Source organism: Rhipicephalus microplus, chromosome 6 (assembly GCF_043290135.1).
Source record: "Rhipicephalus microplus isolate Deutch F79 chromosome 6, USDA_Rmic, whole genome shotgun sequence".
Taxonomy (NCBI): Eukaryota; Metazoa; Arthropoda; class Arachnida; order Ixodida; family Ixodidae; genus Rhipicephalus; species Rhipicephalus microplus.
In genome coordinates this window covers 174,753,855-174,774,936 of record NC_134705.1, presented here as the reverse complement: position 1 = coordinate 174,774,936, position 21,082 = coordinate 174,753,855, and the positions used below count along the sequence as shown (strand labels likewise).

The window sequence follows — 21,082 nt, the reverse complement described above, 5'->3', positions numbered from 1 at the left end:
TTTACTAACGTCAGACGCCCGCTCATGACTGATCGGTGCCAAAATTTCTGCCTCCCATCGATGCCTTCGCGTCCCGTAAAAAATGATATGAGCGTCTTCAGAAAGTTCTTGCGTCTCTAAAAGAAGGTAACGAATGACGCCGACCGAGCATGCACTGAAATTTGGGAAATGATTTCTTGACTTTGCGTTGTTCCAATCGCCCAGTACCTGCTCGACCATACCTTTTTTTTTCTTAAATAAATTTCAACGCTCCCAAAGATGCTTCTCCTTCTCTTTCTTCAAAAATGAACATTTTATATATAAACTCTCAAAAAATGGCATATTTATTGTATGTTGGTCGTGCGAAAAAGTACATATTGGTTGCGCTTGTGAAACAGAAATCGCATGAAAACAGACTATATAGTTGGCGTAGTAACACATGTGCAGGAGCTCCGCCCATGTAGCTTTGGCTGTGCTGCCAGCCTGCCACAGAAAGTTCTCTCTTTTTTTTTTTCCTGGATCCTACCACCACTCAGTCTACTGGCTTGACTGCGGCTAATGTCGGCCAAAGCGTTGGCTATATTGGGTTATTGTTCATATGTATAATTCTGCCGTCCTGCCTTTAATTATCGTAGCCATGCCTAGAAGTCTCAGTGCTGTTAAAGACAATTTGTTCACAATTTAGGGTGTTTTTCGAACAAATGTTCGATTATTTAGGGTACGATGTACCCCATACTATGGGAGAGCAACAAGCTGTCCCAGACGCGTGGAATCGCGCGATAAAGACATGTCAAGGGTGTGCTTAGAAAAATTGGGTAACGATTTGGAGTACTATACGTACTCTTCAATGAGAGAGCGTAAAGCCGTCCCAGTGTGTTTATGAAAACTGGTTAATGATTTAGAGTACTCGGTACTCTACTATGGGAGAGCTGAAAGCCGTCCCTGTTGGCACTCTACATGGGCCTGCCTAACTGCTGTTTAGTAAAAAGGGTTAACGATTTAGAGCACTTGATACTCTACTATGGGAGAGCTTAAAGCCGTCCCGACCTTACTCAAAATAAGACACGTAAGTCTGCGTGTATGGGTTGTGTGTTTGGAGGGAGATTCGAAGAGAGAAAACTTTTCTCGCGTGAGAGTTGTCTTTGGTAAAGGATCTCAAACCGGCGGACCACCAACCTTTTGCTAGTTGCCGGACTTACAAAGGCTGCCTTTATTCTACGGAATTTTCGTGAAACGTTTTTTTGCAGTCATAACATGTTGAAACATGACCGCGCAACAAAAACTCTTTATCTCAGAATCTGCTTCCAAATCTTGATCATTCAGAAAGGTTACCGATACGTTCTTCGAATCCTCTCACTAACTACTCCTCAGAAATGACCCTTATTCGAAAAAAAAAAAGTGCAGCATATCCACGGAGTGAATGATGGAGAGTGGGGCGAAGCATCCGTCCATCCATTCATTCTTGCTTCCGTCCGTCCATGCATCCATCCGTGTGACCATCCGTGCGTCCATTCGCCCGTCCGTGCGTGCGCTTGTTCGTGCGTGCGTCTGTTCGTGCGTCCGCACGTCCATCTGTGCGTACGTCCCTGCGTTCGTCCATGCATCCGCCCCTGCCCCTGCGTCCGTCCATGCGTCCATCCGTTGGTGCAGCCATCCGTGAGTCCGTCCATGCATCTGTTTGTATGCCCGTTCGTCCATCTGTTCAACACTCCAAGTACCACCATCTCGCATCTTTTCATCATATATTCCGCATATGCACCGCCATCCAGCGGACATTCCGAGGACTAAACGAGAGGTGGCACACGCACACTTTCTTACGGTTTGCGCTTCGTGTCCACTTCCCACCTTTAACCACCTCGAGTTCGTGGTATATACTATAGTTCACTGTATTCATGGCACTGCGGCCCAACGCTCGCTAAACCTTGCTAAAACCAAGGAGGTTACGCCCAGCGAGTATAACGTACGTAGCAACCTTTTCCTGACAGATAGTGCTCAATGTACATGCCAGTGGCTGCTAAGGGGGAACGAGAGACAGGAGAATCCGGCTTTTAGTTAACGCGCACGCTGCAAATTTTTTATTGTTCAACAACGCACAGAAGAAATCTCTCAACGGCACCACCTTGGAGGCCAAAATGTAAGACTGGTTACACACTACTACTACTACTACTACTACTACTACTACTACTACTACTACTACTACTACTACTACTACTACTACTACTACGAGGAACGAACGGGTGCCGCTATAAGGAGCTTCGCCCCTAAAATTGGAGAAGACTGCGGTTCGGGCTTGGACAAGCAACTCTAGGCGATCACGATTTTACCTTCTTCACTGGAGTGTTTGAGAATTGTGTACCGGGTCCCCAAGCTGCGTTGGGTAGACTGCTGTTGCGTTCAGAGGATCAGCAGACTTTAAGAACTGGGTCAAACGCAAGGAGGGTTAAAGAAAAATTGCAATTTTTTTCTGATCCTCCTTGGTCAAACGAAGGCTGCGTTCACTCATACGCATGGGGCGCCACCCGTGGCCAAATTATTAATTATGCGAGACGCGGGCTATACTGCCCCGTGGCTGGCACTGCGTATGCTTCATTCCGTTGGCGACCCAAGATGCCTTGGGGGCCCACGCGAGTTTTCGGTTTTTGAGCCATGGGTCAACAGAAACGCAAGAGCCTAAGATTGGCTTGGGTGTTGCGCATGCGCACTGGCGGGTAGCACAAACTTCTTGGGTCTCCAAGCTCCTTGGAGCCCTAATTCTCGAACTCTCTATAGCACTGAATTTCTTGTCTGCGGCCCACTCGTTGAGTGAGGTAAGCTTGAGACCCCTGTCTTAGGCGGATGCACAAGAAACCACGTGGATTTTGTCTCGTGAAACATTGCAGTGCCTGTTTGCGTTGGTCTTGGCGCACACCCGCGTACCAGGGTTCATGATACGAGAGCATGTACCACGTGTTATTGGAGAAAAAGGTCCGCGACGTAAGTGACAGGGATGACATGTACGTTATTCATGTCGTGCCCTGTCATCTTGTGTCCCTCATATATACTAATTTCCTCCGATGCCAACTTTGCGACACACCAATTTAGATAAAATAGCACCCAGACTTTGCGGCTAGACAGACAGACAGACAGACAGACAGACAGACAGACAGACAGACAGACAGACGGATGGACGAACGGACGGACGGACGGACGGACGGACGGACAGACGGGCGGGGCGGACGGGCGGACAGACGGACAGACGGGCGGGGCGGACGGGCGGACAGATGAGCGGGCGGGCGGGCGGGCGGACAGACGGGCGGGGTGGACGGGCGGACAAACGGGCGGGGCGGACGGGCGGGGCGGACAGATGAGCGGGCGGGCGGACAGACAGACAGACAGACAGACAGACAGACAGACAGACAGACAGACAGACAGACAGACAGACAGACAGACAGACAGACAGACAGACAGACAGACGGGATAGATAGGCGGACATATAGATGTGGTCAAAATTCTTTCGGCTCGCCAAGAAATGCGTTTACCTGTGTACGAAAACACCCATTTGATTGGAACACCAAAATATTCAGAGGTTATCGAAGTTTTGACATTCATAACACAATGAGTCCGTATTTGCCTTATCATATGTTCTGTGGTCTGCTGCTATCTCTCTCTTCATCACTTCTTTTCTTTTTTGGCCGCCACAGTAGGGCAGCGACTTCATACGTGCCCATTGCGTCATGGCGCGACGCTCTTCCATCTTTCTGCTCAACCGGGCATCGGAAGGACTTCCCTCCGGCCACTTCCATCCCTCTTTATCCCCATTATTCTTCGCGTCTGGCACTCTGCGTCGCTAACCGGATCCCCTTATAATGGCCTCCATGATTCGTGAGAGACACCCTTGTATACGTCTCCCACACTACCCCTTTTCTTTCTTGTTTCCGATGCTCTCGTCCTACACTCGGCGTGTCGAAAAACTTCGTCGGGTGCTTCTCTTCAAAGATCACTCGCTGCGTAATGCCTTTCATGACAGCAGCCGAGAGTCGTGGCATCATCGTCTTTTAAGAGGGACACTTGTTCCTCATTCGTGCTGCTTCTGCTCGCCCTGTTCGCTTTACTATATTACGTTCTCTCTCTTATTGCGTTTGTTGGAACCTTTCTTTTTCCACTTTTATCAAGCAGCCCTTTTTCTGTGGACCTTGCGCACTTCGAGAGAGTTCTTGGACTCGCACAGAGACAGCACGGGTATCCATGTTCCGACTGTGCACCCTTCCTACCTAATTTTACGTGAAAAAAATGTGAAAAAGAAAACAAGGGCGTCTTATAGCGATCAGACCTGAGCTGGCGTCATCTCGCGTCCGAATAAGTGGCCCGTTAAACGAATAAGCGTGTCCATCGCGCTTACGAGTGTCCTGTCGTAGATTCATTTTGGTTTTGTTGCTTCTTTTATTCTCGCTTTCTATTTTCCTCATTTATCTGTGATCTCGATTATTACTGTTTATGGAAGTTAAGTATTATTTTTTCGTCATCGCAACTCGGATCTCTCGCTCTCCGGTCACTCTTCAACCAGCTTTAGTGGCGCTCCTCAGGAGCATCGTCATTAATTTTTCTATGAGTGTATCCCCCATCCTCTTTCCCAAGAAAAAAAGTAGTGAAGAGAAGGTGAAGAAATAGAAGAAGTATGAAATAAGTTGATTGCAGACATCTAGGAGAAGTAGGAAGAAGAGTAGAAAAAGAAGTGAAGCAAAAAAGTGAATAACATAAATTGTTATAAGCGATGAGCAGAGAGCAACGAAGAAGAAGAAGAAGAAGAAGAAGAAGAAGAAGAAGAAGAAGAAGAAGAAGAAGAAGAAGAAGAAGAAGAAGAAGAAGAAGAAGAAGAAGAAGAAGAAGAAGAAGAAGAAGAAGAAGAAGAAGAAGAAGAAGAAGAAGAAGAAGAAGAAGAAGAAGAAGAAGAAGAAGAAGAGTGATATCTGTGCCCACCAAAGATTAATTTGCGGATCAGGGTGTAGCGAGTGGTCGTGCCTCAACTGGAGTCGTCGTCGTTGTCTTCGCCGTACCGTTGTCATCTTTTTTACTCGCCGTCCTCCCGGAGACGCCGGTGTGCAAGTCGTCCCCCCGAGTCGTCTCCCCACGGTGTGATAATTTCCCCCTTTCGACTACGGTTCGGGTAATAATGGCTCCTCCACCGACCATCGAAGAGAGCCGCGAGTTCTGCTGCGCTTTCGCCACTTCCTCGTCGACGTCGTCTTTTTCTCTTTCTCTTGAATCGTCTGCTGCTTGCTGCCGACGCGTGTACCAGGCGTCGCCGCCAGGGCGCGCTGCCGGCAGATGTTCTGCTACTTGGCACCGTTTCAAGGACCCTCCCCTACTGGCCGAAGCCGCGGCAATCCTCGCCTGCCTGCCATTTTTCTCCCCACGTGCTGAGGAGGGGTCCACGGCGCGGTATCGATCTGCGCTGGCGACGCGCTCTCTACACGGGCCATCGCTTAAAGTTCACCTTTCTGTTGCTTTTGGCGTCTCCGAGAACACCGCTGCCTTGCGCGGCCTACGCGGGCACTCATATAGACGTACTCATGCTCACGCCTACATGTAGATGCTCAGGCTCATCGTAACAAGGTGTTAAGGTGTTCCTACACCATCTCAACTCAAAAGGCAATTTCTACGTTCAAATGTAAATCAAGCCAAGTGATTTTCTGGCATGCACTAGCAATACAGATAGTAATATATTCCGCGGGTCACAGATGCCTTGGTGTATAAACAAGTGCTAGAAAATCCTAATCTAGCAGTTTTAAATTCATTCCCTCACAAAGCCCGGCGGACGAAGTTAAAAGCCATGAAACTCCTTAGCAGCCCTGCGTCAAAACAGCAAATAGAGGTGAATAAGATACGTCAAAAAATCTCTAGCATTCAATTATTGAATAATCCAATGAGGTGCGGCTTTTAACAAAAGACAACATTGACACAAAGGAACATGGTGGTGTTTGAACTGCAAGGAGTTTCGGAGCAACACAATACCGTGTTCTGTCTAGATTCAATGCGTGGAGTCTAAGGACTGTGCTCCTCAAGAATGCGTCAGGGCCCAAAGAGTGAATTTCAAGTCTTTTTACTTCAAGGACTGAAGGAATAAATTTTTTCACACCGACTCGTTTCGCCCCGCCACGCAACGTATGTCCTGCCCCGCAAAATGAGAGATCTGGAGCGTTATTTATTTATTTCTTTAAATGATGTTTCCTTTAGATACCTTGTATTCAAAGGAATCTTTCTGCATCTATGTTTAATTATAACGTTCAATATTTAAAAAAAAATGCCACCTGCATCTTCCCACAGGGGGAGTTCTAGTGAATGCATCAAGTGTCTTATTTTCATTTTTTCTTACAATGATGATTATAAAGATATCTGGACCGATAGCCTGGGATGGCTAGTATCCGGTGCAGTGTTGATAATAAACCATACAGGTCAGTGCAGTATCTTACAGCTAGGTATACAATTGCATATCTTAATAGACAAACAAACAAATAGTTTTCGCGAAGTGCACCCGAATAGTTATTGCGGATACGTTAAAGGTCCTGGTTCGCAAGAAAAAAAGAATTTACGGCACTGCTTAAAGTTAGGTGTGGTTTCAGCCTCTAAAGGTAGAATATTCTGGGTTTATGTTCCACTGAATTCGATCACTTCTTCACCATATACATTATAACATTCTGGTCCATTCAGATTGCCTTTCAGAGCATGTATCGTTACTGCGCGTCGGAAAACAAAACACGTTACGAGGAGTGGTGGATGAATCGCGTAAATGTTGCGTAATTGGGTATGGTTTGTGTTATTTCGTCTTTACTATTCTCACTTATTGAACGAAGGAGAAGCGCTGCCGTCGACGTCAAGTGGAAGCCAAGTAAAGACGCCCTTGACTGAATTCCGCACGCGCGATCCAGCCAGCGACTGGTTGTGCGACGCAAGCAGTCATTTTTTTTTTTTTTTACCAGCAGACTCTGTCGGCGTCGCTCTTGCGAAGCGAGAGAGGGGAAGGAGAGCGACAGTTTTGCGGATGTCTTCCTGGGCCGGAACGAGGGGTAAAGCCCCTGAATTCAGGGGCGGGGGGGGGGGGGGGGGGTGGATGGCGTTGCTGTTGACGCCGAAGCACGACATGGTGTGACTACGCCGCCTAAGTTTATTCAACGATGAACATGTCTTGCTGGTTTTATTCAAAAATAAAAAAATGGACTCGTAGCGCCGTACTTACAGACCTTTTCGCTGTTAACAGAGTTGCTGGACGGCTTTAGATTTTGTGCACCAGCGTAGCCTAGAAGAATTGGTGAGGAACGAATGCTTTAGCGAGTATAGCACGCCCATTTTGAGCACATTTTTCGCCTGGCCGAATAATTGAAAGAGATTTTCCTCTAAGCTAAGCACAACATTATAGGAGTTAGTCATTAACTTTAGGCGCCTTTCTTTTACCAGAAAGCGGAGAGTTTTCCTTATTCTGGCACAACTAAAAAAAAAAAACAAGTTTTCTGCTTCAGCGTTAGAGCGTGATAATAGAAGTAACTGGAAGTTTCTTGGAAAGCAACACGGGCTGCTGGTAGTGCTTGCTATCGCTGTGTTGACACCGACTGAAAAGGCGTGTAGACAAATCTGCTTGTACATCTTTCATCTATCACGCTTTTTTGTTATCAAGTTGTCGCTTTCAAAGCCACGTGCGCTTTGAACGTTGGGCGTGGCTTTTTCTGTCACCTCCGCTCGGTTTAACTCCCATCTCGTACGCGATCTCACGGCCTCCCAAGTTGGGAACGCCTGAAATCATGTATAAGCAACCGCAGCTTCCTTTACCCGTCTCTTTCTCTCCACTTCCTTTCTAGTGTCAGTCAGCTATATGTAAACAGAGTTTGTACAAACGGACCGGAGACTGTGTGCACGCTTAATTCAATATAAAGACGCCCGTTCAACCACGCGTTCACATTTATGCCGACAAGGGGCAACTTTCTAGCCAGTGGCGTAGCGCTCTCTCGTTTCATTCCCTTTTTATACGTGCATTTTTCGTTGAAACCACTTTCAGAGCACTGGCTGTTGCGAAAGCTTCTCTTTCTGTTTTTTTTTTTATTGCCATCTCGCTGGCGTGTCGCTTAGCCGCGGGGTGACTCTCGTTTTCATCTTTGAACTGTGTGCATTCTCTCATTCCCCTTTCCCCAGCGTAGGGTAGCAAACTGGACTTAGTCTAGTTAACCTCCCTACCTTTCAGATATTTTTTTTTATTTTTATCTCTCTAAGTTCAACGGCTCGCGCGAGTTTATAGGAATCACCAGCAACGCGTTTCTGAGGTCGTACACACCAAATTTGAATTTCGTGAAGCGTAGCGAGGTGCATGACCACAAAGAAAAAAAAATGAACACGTTCTGCTCGTCTTTCTTTATTTTATTTTCTTGGTTCTTCTCGAGGAGCACTTCCGTCGGGCGCTTAGTAAACCCAGACCCTGAACATTCAGTTTTATTTTTATGTTTTGTACGAGATGTCGCTGCCTTCGTATAGTCTTTGCATGACAGTAAAAAAAAAAAACAGAAAGCGCAATAAGAATGTAAGAGTCTGAAAAGCGTGGTCGACACACAGGTATGGCGAAATATTTGTCCGGTTCCAATCTGAGGCAGCCACGAGAGGAAATTAGGGCATACGTTGACATTAAGTGAAGGAAATGAAGGGAGTCCACCGGGGTGTATACACCTTTTCACAGGAAGGAAAAAAAAACACCGCCATGATGGGCTGTGCGCGGGAGTACAAAGGCTAAGGGCGCAGCGTTGTCAGTGCATTTTCGAGGGGACGCGCCAATTTGCACAGCCCAAGGAGGGCTATGGCGGTGCCCAGGGAGGCGTTTATGAAAAGGTGAATACTCGGCGACAACTTTTCTTCGCACTGAAGGGAAAGCTACGGAGCCAAATCACATGCATCCTACCGCCAGTGAAGGTAGTTCCAAAGTAGCGCCAGTATATTCAACAGTAAATATAAATATTCCTCCTTTCTTTTCTACGTGAAGCTATTTGAGACAGGACGCAGCTCACACCTGTAAGATAATCGTATTTCTTTTAGCTCAATCTGTTGTGATTTCGCGTTTTTGAACGCGTGAAAAAGTCCCGCCTTTTTTTTTTTTTTTTTTTTTTGCGCGCACCTCAAACGCTAAGCGGCGTCCGCGTTGTACACGAGACGCTGATGGTGCGCCCCCTATCTCTTTCCACAGCGTTAGGAGACGTGCGCCAAAACGGACTACTTCGCGCAGGGCTATACATGTGTTGAAGCTCCGCCTCCGTAGCTCTCCTTTTCAGTGCCAAGAAAACTTGTCGCCGAGTATATATTAGTGGCTGTAAGGTGCTCGGCTGCTGACCCAAAGGTCGTGGGTTCGATTACGGCGGTCGCATTTCGATGGAAGCGAAACGCTAAAAGCCCGTGTAGTGTGTGACGTCAGTGCCCATTAAAGAACAAAGGATAGTCGAAATATCCGGAGCTCTCCATTACGGCACATTTTGGGACGTTAAACCCCAGATGATATTATTATTATTATTATTATTATTATTATTATTATTATTATTATTATTATTATTATTATTATTATTATTATTATTATTATTATTAAGAAAATGAAGGGAGGGAATTAATGCACCGAAGAGAAGAAACTGAGGCAGCGAAGACAGTAAACGTTCACTAAACGATTCGGACACTTGTAAAGACAAACGGAAAGGTACAATTGCTTCTGAAAACTCCCGCGTAACTTCTACCGCGTCTGCATGTAACAAAATTTCCGAACGAAAAGCACAATCCAACGTAAGCCACACAAAATAAAGAGAACGTCTGTCTGTCTTTCTGTCTGTCTGTCTGTCTGTCTGTCTGTCTATCTATCTATCTATCTATCTATCTATCTATATCTATCTATATCTATCCATCTATCTGTCTGTCTATCTATATCTATCTATCTATCTATCTATCTATCTATCTATATATATATATATATATATATATATATATATATATATATATATATATATATATATATATATAGCTATCTATCTATCTATCACATTGTTTCGCCCCACTAACAGCTCGTGCACTTTTGCCCTCTCAATTTGTTCCCTCCTCGTTCCAGGGATCAAGTTCCGCCAACACGCAAAAAAGATGTTTACGCCACGCATATCCGTGTACATGCGCTCGCAGATGTCGCAGAAAGGAGTCGCGTGCGGGACTCCCGTTTAACTTGGACAAATATACTCCCACGTCACTCTCTTTGCCCAAGTGTTTTCGCGTGCTCCCTTCTGTCTATACACGACGCATATTCTTCTGCTCTCGTGAACTTGCTTTCTATTCTATGAAACCCGGGTGAAAAAAGTTTTAGTAACACCACTTGAAGCAAGTTGCTTTTTCTTTATAGAGCCGCTGTTTCCTCTACGGCTGGCGGTATTCTTTTGTTCGTTTGTCTGTTTGTTCTTGTTGTTTCACTTTGGTCGAAGAACCAGCGTTTCACAAATTTTCACGTATCCACGCGTTCTACCGGGGCTTCGTCAGCTGTAGTGAATATCTTTCTTTAGCCCAGCACAGTATGCCATATGTGGTACTCTTCTGGCTGTGATGTAGCGATATATTTCTTCCGGAGGGGAGAGAGCGGTCAGTCATCCGTTATACAGGGTGTCCCACATAACTTGAGCCAAGAGTTTTAAAATGAAAGACACTTCAGTGGCGAATTGAACCAAGCGCCCACTACTCGCACTTAGCTTGTAGGTACTCGGGCAGTTTTTATTTCTCCCCGTACTAATTAATTAATTATTTAATTGCCTATTTTTAATTGTGCACTTTAAACCCAAAATATCGACACTGAGATGTAGAGCACTTTCAGAAACCACCGACAAAATTGTTTCCTTTACGATACGTCTAGCGCTGTCATTTTTTCCGAGTTGTAAAGAAAGCCTAGGATAGCAGCACTATAGCAGTGCGCTCGCGGTCCGTCACACGGCTTCTTTTCACGTTTCGCGGGCTTCCTTTACAACGTGGAAAAAATAACAGCGCGAGACTTATCGTGCAGGAAACAATTTAGTCGGTGGTTTGTGAAAGTGCCCTACATCTCAGTGTTTACATTTTGGTTTTCCAGCACATAATTAAAAAGGTAATTCATAATTATTAATTAATAAGTAATGGGTGAATTCAGCACATAATTAAAATATCTAATTAGGAAATAATAATTATTTGTATGGGGAGAAATGAAGAATAGCCTGAGTACCTACAGGTTAGTACGAGTAGCATGCGTTTGGTTCGATTCGCCTGCAAAGTGCCTTTCACTTTCAAATTCTTGGCTCAAGTTATGTGGAACACCCTGTATATGTTCGTGTGTGTGTGTTCAATGCGTGCGTGAACGCATGCAACATTGTAAAATTCCCGAGAAGGTGTGTAAGACCTGCAGTAAACCCCACACCTACCTACCCCTGCCTACGCCATTTTCTGCAGGGTGGACTCGGTATCTGCCCTGTGAGCTTTGTAAACTTGTCTCTCCGAAGGAGACTCGTCGAGTAGTTCGATTACTTGCGTTCTCTTCAAAACCAGATCGACGTCCACGAAGGTTGTTATGCTTTTAGGATCTGTATGTGTTGCTATACTGTCGAGAACAAACGAAGGTGTCCGTTCGCGGGCGTCCATATATAGTTAGGAGCAATTGATTATCTTACTCCTTCAACATAATTCAGAAAGCCTGCTTCAATCCATGCATCGCGAGCAATCATACGTGCGCCATATGTGAAGTGTTGGTGCCCTGTGTCCTCGTGTTCGGGCACAGCGCGCTCTGATATTGACGCGATAACCTATAGATGGATCATCAGCAAGTTTGAGCAATCCGTCGTCGTGTGCGTCTTCTATTTGTAGCCAGAGAAACAAAAAAAAAAGACGGGGTCCGAGGAGCTGTATGTCTACTGGTCCACAACTATACGGAGAAATATGGTTATCTTTTCTCCGCTATTCGGCCATTTTTCCTTATTTTTCGCACCGGTAATACTATGATTGTTTTCCAGTAAGCCAGGGTTGTATGTAGAACTGTTTTTTTGTGGGCGGAAGGGGGGGGGGGGTCAAAAAAGGCGGAATGGCTGGGGCACCTCCTCAATCTAACGTGGAAGGTGGGCAGGCTATTAGCCATTTTGAGCTATGTATGCATGGCGAAAATAAAAAATAATTGGAGAAAAGGGGGGAGGGCACGGGCCCGAAGTGGCACCCCCTGGCCACGCCCCAGCACTGAAGATTCGTTCTAAGAATCTGGTGTAGCGATAGGGGGCGTTCTAAATCCTACGCTAAACACAACCCCTTTGTTGTGAAACCAGAGCGAGTCCGTTGAACGGACACCCAGCGATTCCCTTTCGTATATACAGCTACCACTGCTCCGTTTAGCAAATGAGCGATTACTTAAACCATCGAGGTAAGCGTATGCAGGATTTCCCCGCACGAGTAAAATCTGGGTATAGGGAGAATGACCAACTCGGTTTATTGCATGCGCGCCATCTTTGACTGCGATTTTATCCACATACCGCTTGTTAACGACAGTTTAGATACGTGTCGTGTGCTGCGAGTTCTCTCAGGTTGTTTCATATTTAGCGACGAAGTCAGCTGGGTGGGAAGAATAATCGCATGTTTGAATAGAGTCCATGTGCGCGCGTTTCCGTGTTACGCGCGCACATGAAGGCTCCCTACGTTTGAAGAGGTGGTGGCGCCCCCTCTCGCTCGGTGCAGTTGTCAGCCGCGTGGTTCCGGAGCGTTTGCAGTCTATTTAAGTTAATTTTTTGCGATTACTTCTTGATTATTACTGCTAATTATATTGTTGCATGCCTTACTCGTTTAATTTAACTGTGTTTTGAGCACTGCTAGACTCGCTTTAGGTCTGCATTGATCTCAAGAGACAGTAGGATTGGGCGTGTTGGTATGACAGAACAAAAAGTGCTTAATCACTTTATCGGTATTGATCAATTTATCTGAGCGTGTGACCAGGCAACATTATATCGAATGAACGCCGCTTATCGACTGGGTGGTAGACGCTCGCGCGTTCAGGTTAGACAAATGGGCAGCGGTACATGAAACGTTTTAATGCAATGTGGTTGGCGATTCAGAGCATTATGTGTTTACGAAGAAACGTTCGACGATTCTGAGTAGGATGTACTCTACTGTGGGAGAACATTTTTTAGAAAATTTTGTTTTCACAAGCACCAATAACATTCCAACAAAACATTTTTGTATGATCAGAATAAAAGACGATAACAATTTAAAGTACTGGTACTCTACTATGGTACCCCCCCCCCCCAAAAAAAAAATCACCTCATACCAGCTTCTAACTTCAAAACTGAAAGCACGTCCTCAAGCTTTTTTTTTCAAGGGGAAGGAAAATCTCTTTTTAGTTTTTCAGATATAAAGAACGAGCGTCAAGTTCTAAGGAAGCCTCAGCGCGATGGTCTAGTGGCTAAGGTACTCGGCTGCTGACCCGCAGGTTGTGGGATCGAATCCCGGCTGTGGCGGCTGCATTTTCGATGGAGGCGGGAATGCTTTAGGCCCGTGGACTCAGATTCGGGTGCACGTTAAAGAAACCCGGGTGGTCGAAATTTCCGGAGCCCTCCACTACGGCGTCTCTGATAATCATATGGTGGTTTTGGGGCGTTAAACCCCACATACCATCATCATCATCATCATCAAAGTTCAAAGGATTTTTTTATAATTTTTATGTAGCTCAAGAGAACTTTTTTTTAATATATTTTGCCAAATAATAAAAGGAAGGTGTAGAAAATGAGCGGGCTATTTTCTAAAGCTCTTCTTGCCCACCCATGCTATTAGGGCTCATTGGTGGACGATACCGAATGTCATCAAGGGTCTATAGCCACCCTGTGGGCGTCTCACTCGATGCGGCAATGAGCAGAGCAACGCTCGTTTACTATAATTTTATTTACGGATGTATCTTACATAACTTATCTGTACACAAAAGATATACAATGATGATCATGCGTATGCACAGTGCAAGCTATTATGTACAGTGAAAATGACTTATTTGCGTATGCAGTGTTGTTCATATGTACAGTGCAAAAATTGTACAGCAAGGGCGGGACATTCATAAACTTCGAGATGATGAAACGTACATAATCATTAAAGGCTGTGTGTACAAAACAGAGGAGTCTTTCATAACGTAAGGTGATGTTTTTGCATCCACTTATGAGGACAATTTGCTCTCGGGCTCAAAAACAATAATTCACAAAAAAGGACATGTTTTGATAAAGAGAAGGAGTATTTACACTATAGTTTCACCAAGGGGGATTAAATAAAATCGCAATTTTTTAATCCTCCTTGAGTTTCACAGTGGTACAAACTCTAGCCCACCTCCACAGTGTGTTTAGAAAAATAGTTTAACGATTTGAGTACTCGGTACTCTACTATGGGAGAGCTGGAAGCCGTACTCGGCACTCTACTATGGGAGAGCTGAAAGCCGTCCCTGGCGCACCCGCAGCCCTGGGCCTTAACAAAAATTGCCCCACAGTAGGAGGGGGGGGGGGGGTAGAAAAAGTGGTTAACGATTTATAGTACTTGGTACTCTACTATGGGAGAGCACAAATCCGCCCCTTGGGTCTCATACCTGATGAGACTACGCGCCCCGAAAACAGGTGAAATGTCACAATGTGTGGGAAAATAGGCATGGACAAGAACTTGCAATACAGCGGTTGTCTAAAGACAGGCTTGCGGCCCCAAAGAAAAGCGGCCCTCCGAAATGTGCCGGGCTTATGCGCCTTTTTATGTGCCGTTTTCCATTAATTGATGCTTTCTTAGTCGTGGGCTTGTCGCCGATCAGCCGTTTGAGGTAAGGCGATCTCATCTTCTATTAGGGTCGTCGAGGTGACTTGCATTTCACGTAGCCACAGTCCATTGACGTCTAAACGTGAACGCGTGACCGTGGTCGCTGCATGTATAATAAAGGGGGTTTCTTTGCTGTGCTGGCTAAGCCTGTGGATGCCGGCATGAAAGAAGGAAAACGGTTAAGAGGGAGCATTCCGCCATGATAGAGATAGATAGATAGATAGATAGATAGATAGATAGATAGATAGATAGATAGATAGATAGATAGATAGATAGATAGATAGATAGATAGATAGATAGATAGATAGATAGATAGATAGATAGATAGATAGATAGATAGATAGATAGATAGATAGATAGATAGATAGATAGATAGATAGATAGATAGATAGATAGATAGATAGATAGATAGATAGATAGATAGATAGATAGATAGATAGATAGATAGATAGATAGATAGATAGATAGATAGATAGATAGATAGATAGATAGATACAGACAGACAGACAGACAGACAGACAGACAGACAGACAGACAGACAGACAGACAGACAGACAGACAGACAGACAGACAGACAGACAGACAGACAGAGATGCGCGCGCCAAGCTTCACGTGGCGCCATTTTCCAAGCACAGAAAGAGGACTCCTGATCAAGGAGGTTTGAAAAAAAAATTGCTTAAATATTCTTGCTCTTGATTGTTCTTTTTTTCGTTGCTTCCCCACATCACACGTCATTGGACAGCTATAGGCGTGGTGGTCAAACATGTTCGGCTGCACATGGCGTATCCTTGCACTGCAACATGCGCTTGGAGGGGGCGTTAACGTCGGTCGCGTCGATGCCCCCCTTTTTGATTGATATGTGGGGTTTAACGTCCCAAAACCACCATATGAATATGAGAGACGCCGTAGCGGAGGTATCCGGAAATTTCGACCACCTGGGGTTCTTTAGCGTGGACTCAAGTCTGAGCACACGGGCCTACAACATTCCCGCCTCCATCGGAAATGCAGCTGCCGCAGCCAAGATTCGATCCCGCGACCTGCGGGTCAGCAGCCGAGTACCTTAACCACTAAAACCCACAGCGACGGGGCCCACCTTTTTACGTTGTTGTTTCAGTCGTATTGCGCCATGTCCGCTTCTAATTTCGCCCTTTCTTCCGCAAAACACACCAAATATTTCCGTGATCGAAACCTGATACGGTATTGGTCAATACGAAGTACGGCAGTGGCTGCACATCTGCACCCTCTCTGCTGAAGCTTTCGGTTGTTCTTGTATTCCTTCTTGTCTTTCTATCGGTGTGCTAGTTCGGAACTCGACGAAAGCTGTCAGCGTCATGCAACCGCGCTGCCTCTCCGAATTGAAATGTGGGCTCCTTCGACCGGTGAGTGGAAGCAGCGGACTCATTAAATGACTTCCGTCGGATTCTGTTGCTGAGAGCATCACAACGGGCGGCGGGCCTGATACACGCCGGTCACGGTATACGCCACAACGATCGAAAACTGCGACAACATAACAGGCTTTGGAGCTAGCGTTTCAAACTTTCAGTACAACAGTATATGTTCTAGCCATGCAACACTGCCTTACCAGGGCACGTCCTTGGACGGCCGCTTATAGTATGGCACCAAAAGTAATAGAGCATCCGGTAAATAGTAAGACTATCAACCGATTGACCGGGAATTGTACTTGTTCCACTCATGCATGCAACAGGACAATGTAGAAAAGGTTCGTATTTTGTGAGTGTACAAAAATTTCGCCACTGTCCTGTATGCAACAGGACAGTGTACAAAAGAATCGTCTTCTTTGGCTTCCATTTGAAGTTTGCCATATAAGCATCTTGATCGCACAGTCCGCCTGATCCACTTTTAAGGAACGTGACGAAGTTGAACAGTCCTGCACGAAAATCCTTTGCAAGAATAGCGTGAATTCAAAGCTTAAGACTTAGGTGAACATGCATCAGATCATGATATGAAATGTTCACTGACATAACAATGTGATTTCTTGGTTATGAATAGTTTTACAACCTAATGTTCTAAATGACAAGATTAGCAAAACCGATTCGTGTTCACGTTCTAGAAACATGCCAAATTGGGGGAAAAAAACTGGTGTGACAACATTACATCACATGTGTCGTCGCCATACCGACGTGTTTTCTGCCAGTTGCTTGCCAAGTTGTTAATTAAGGAAAGTGTGAATTAAAGGGCTCATTTTCTTTGTTAGACACAACATAAGTGATAACTAACAGACAATAATGCCACGGGAACCGAGTTTCCGAGTTGTTATCTATAGATATATAATTTTACTGCGCCATCTGTTCGAATGAGCTTCACAAAGCTGCTACCGCAATCACCTGCCTCCCCTTCCCCTCTCCTTTTCCCCTCCCCTTCCCCTCCCCTTTTTCCCCTCCCTTTTCCCCCCGCAATTATAAGATGTGTCACACACGCATGTGATCTGTGCACACTAACGCGATTCCAATTCTCAATTACGAAGCAACGTCACATGACGTCACACCTGACCTGAACGAATCGGAAACGCTCGTCAGTGGCTTGTTCTCATTCACGCAGACATCGCTTTTGAACGTCCCTTTTCGGGCTGCGGTGCCAGCTCCCCAGAGCATGCGCGTGAGACCGCCGCAACATCCGCCGACGCAGCGCCTGTGCGGTGATAAACGTCGGCCGCCTATGCGGCTCATTTTTCACCCAGATGATACGTAGATGGCTGAAGGGCCGTTACGAGGTATCCGGAGAAAAACTCGCGCTTGTTGGGCTCGCGCGTTTTTCGGGATTGATGCCGCACGTTGCAAAATGAATACAAAGATCGTTCATCACGCGCAATAGTAAAGCAGCTATGTAGTGAGTTTTTTTCCTGGTTGCCAGAGTGTGAAAACTGTTGCCAAGAATTGTTACTAGGTGTAATCAGGACCTGGGGCTCGATAGCTTATACGAAATAGATCGATCAGTCAGTCTACTTCTGATATGTTGAGTCTCTGTAGCACTTAACATTCGTAAGAATATTGAGAATGCGACAGAAGCCGATGTGGTGAAACCGCAACTGTTGCTGTAGCCACATCCCGAGCACCATGCAACACATCGAGAGCTCCGAGGTTCATTGGATGAATCTGAACCACTCGTCTCGTTCCTTTGAACATTGTAAAGAACCTACAAACTTTCTCAGCAAGGTGAAAATATGGCAAATTTGTATGACATTTCGGGGGCAGATACGGATTTTTCGGAGAAATAATAGAGGAGGGTGGTCAGCTTATGTATAGTCAGATACCTACGTAAATCTCCGCCAACCCCCTCCTATGCGCAGGGTAGCAAACCGGCTGCCTATAGGCTGGTTAACCTCCCTGCCGTTTTTTTCCCTCCTATTTTCTTTTCTACGTAAAGCTGAGTATGGAGACGATTGAACACCGAAAAGTTCTCTTTTGAGGGTATACACCCGAAATTGAGGGGAGAATAGATTCTCACCCTCCTTCCTTGCCTTACCTAATCCGCCCGTGAGTGTTGATGGCGGCATAGATTAAGACGCTTTTTTTTTTGTTCTTGTAGAAGCCATTAGTGACCTTTATCAGGGATACAGGTAGGCACACTAACGCTTTTTTTCTCCTTTCATTCCTTTCTTCCTTTCACGAATTCCAAGCGACCACGATCATAACCGACCACGGTGTATTCAAGTTAAATAGTTAGAAAAGGCAGTGCCGTTACTCACGCATTTTGACACTTCTCCCGAAGCTCGCCTCGACGACGAAGGGTGTAACGGCAGCGGCAGTAGAAGACGATGCGGCGACTGACGCGGCAAAGACGGTGGTCGAACGGCGACACCTCGGGAACGCTGTCCGGGGCCGGGACGCTCAGTCCCAGCGACACAGGGTTCCCTACACCCCGCCTGGGCGGCGCGGCACATAGCGCCTCGAATCGAGGGCTCGCACTACGAACACCCAACGCTACGCCAGGGCTGATGGAGCGTTGGCCGACGGCGAGTCCGACACCGGGGTTCACCGCTATTTCCTCCACTGTACCTCAGTAGACTCTCTCGCACAGCCGTTCTCCCCTGGCTTCCCGAACGGACACCAACCTGTCTCGTCTTGTATCGGGGCACGCCACCGAAAAGTGGATGATCCCGCGCAGGGCGGCCACACGCCGATATTCAAACTCGCGGGATGAGCGCAAGCTGCCGGCGGTTGTGCCGCATCGAGCTCGAGAAAGGAGGCAACTCTCCGAAAAGAGAAAAGACCCTAATACGATGATCGTCCCGCGGAGACGTCCCGTCTCGGAATCGCGTCCCCTCCGTTGCCCCTCTCTCGCCACCTCTCGCTCCTTTGCGGCCGCGCTTTCCAACCTCCTCCTCCTCTTTGTGATGTCCCCACGCGCCACCAATTCGCTCTCTTCTGCTTCCCTAATTTTTCCTTCTCTCCTCCCCGATTCCGCTCCCCATCCTTCCTGAATGGGATTTCTTCCTCGCCCGCCACGCAACCCGTCTGTTTTCCTCCTCCTCCTCCTCAACTGGTTCTTTCGGTGCGCGCAAAGCGTCGAGCTGGGAGGCAGCGGCGGCGCTGATCACCGCGAGCGTAGGAGGCGCGGCGCGAATCATGGCGGCCGCCGCACGAATCTGTCGCAGTCCTGAAGTGCACCGTTTTGCGGCTCGGTTACTGCGTCCAAAAGTCGCGGATATTTTTTGAGACGTTTTCGTTCTTTTTTTTTCAAACGCTTCATTAAAGGATCAAATGAAAACTTGAAATATTTGGTTGTGGTATTTTTTTCTGGGAAATTCATAAATAAGTATATATGAGTAGACGCAATAATTCAGCGGTAAAACCAGATCGTGAATGGAGGCTTCTCAGGGAGACCTGAATAAACTGTAACGTTTTATGTTTGGCTTCATAAACGTGTATCCATCATGTGAGTCACGGAAATGCACCGCATGTAGTTGCTATGATGCTATAGCGGGCCCACGGGACGGCTTAAAGCTCTCCCATAGTAGAGTACCCTGTGCTCTAAATCGTTACCCCCTTTTTCTACCCCCCCCCCCCCGGAAAAGCGAGCTTTCTCGGATGGTTTGTTGGGGACGGCTCTCAGCTCTCCCATAGTAGAGTACCGAGTACTCGAAATCGCTAACAACTTACTCTTACCACAGGCAATTTCCGTTACGGGACGGCTTCATGCTCTCCCATAGTAAAGTACCAAGTACTGCAAATCGTTCACCACTTTTTATAAACACACCCTCTCTCTGCGCTTCTCTTTGTACTTTGTATCGAACCTTTGCTAGAACAGATCAACAGCTGTAGTTCAATACGTGGATTCCCTCTTCCTGACCTGAGTTAAGTGAAAGTGGCAGCCTATGCCGACGATATTTCACTTTTTCTCGGGAATAGGGATAGCTACAGGGCTTTCTTGCAACTCTTTCACACCTACAGCAGCCTCTCGGGAGCACAACTCAATCCAGGTAAGAGTAAAGCAATGCGCTTTGGTAGCTTCGCTGAACAGTTTCCCGATGGAGTCCACTGGGTAGACGACGTAAAGGTTCTGGGGGTGAAGCTTCCTTGCGTCCGGTGAAGTAGCCCGTACCACCTGGAATGAAATTAAGCGCAAAGTGGATAAGCGTATTGAGATTGCGAGAACTTTTCATTTACCTTTTACTGAACGTGCGTATCTCATCAAGAGGAGAATAGCAGCTTTTGTTTTTTATGTAGCGAAAATCGCACGGCCACCTCGACGAGTTTTGCTAAGAGTAGCAACCGCATGTGGCTCCTTATTTTGGGATGGCCATGTGGAAAGCGTCGCCAGGGCACTAGTCCGCCTACCAACAAAAATGGGAGGTTTTGGCATTCCCGACTTTGAAGTTATGCGTCGCGCGTCCGCCTTGAGAATCACATGGGAACTCATCTCAAATACGACATGCCGAGGCCAAGAGCTCACAAAGTACCTGTTAAGAACTTCCCGTCGTTTGTTTGCATGGATTAGCAGACGAGACGGGACCGGCGGCTGAGCGGCCGCCGACCTATACTACATGTACGTGGTGAAAACTCTGCATTTTTTTTTTTTTTGCAAAATAACTTACCGGACTGTCCACTCATGGATATGTCACCCACTGAAATATGTGAATGTATTGCTGTGAAAAATTTTAAACGATGATCAGCGCAAGAAATGCCTCAAAAGTCGATGCTGGTTCATGAAAATCACGATCCTACCCGCTGAAGTCCGAGACTTCACTTGGTTAAGAGAATGGCCGGCGTTGCCAACGGCCGACCGCCTTGCGGCGTGGGGCGTGGCGCCCTCCGCCTCATGTCCGCAATGTGGC

General features: G+C 46.4%; 1 protein-coding gene across 1 annotated transcript in view; it reads right to left on the bottom strand.

The window, feature by feature from the left end:
* The window catches only part of LOC142765667 (uncharacterized), a 45,679-nt gene extending 26,832 nt beyond the window's left edge, over positions 1 to 18,847 (bottom strand). Inside the window, exon 1 of the mRNA XM_075867062.1 lies at positions 18,494 to 18,847. Coding sequence (XP_075723177.1) covers positions 18,494 to 18,497 — 4 coding nt within the window. The 5' untranslated portion in view covers positions 18,498 to 18,847. The remainder of the gene's footprint in view (positions 1 to 18,493) is intronic.
* Positions 18,848 to 21,082: the final 2,235 nt, after the last annotated feature.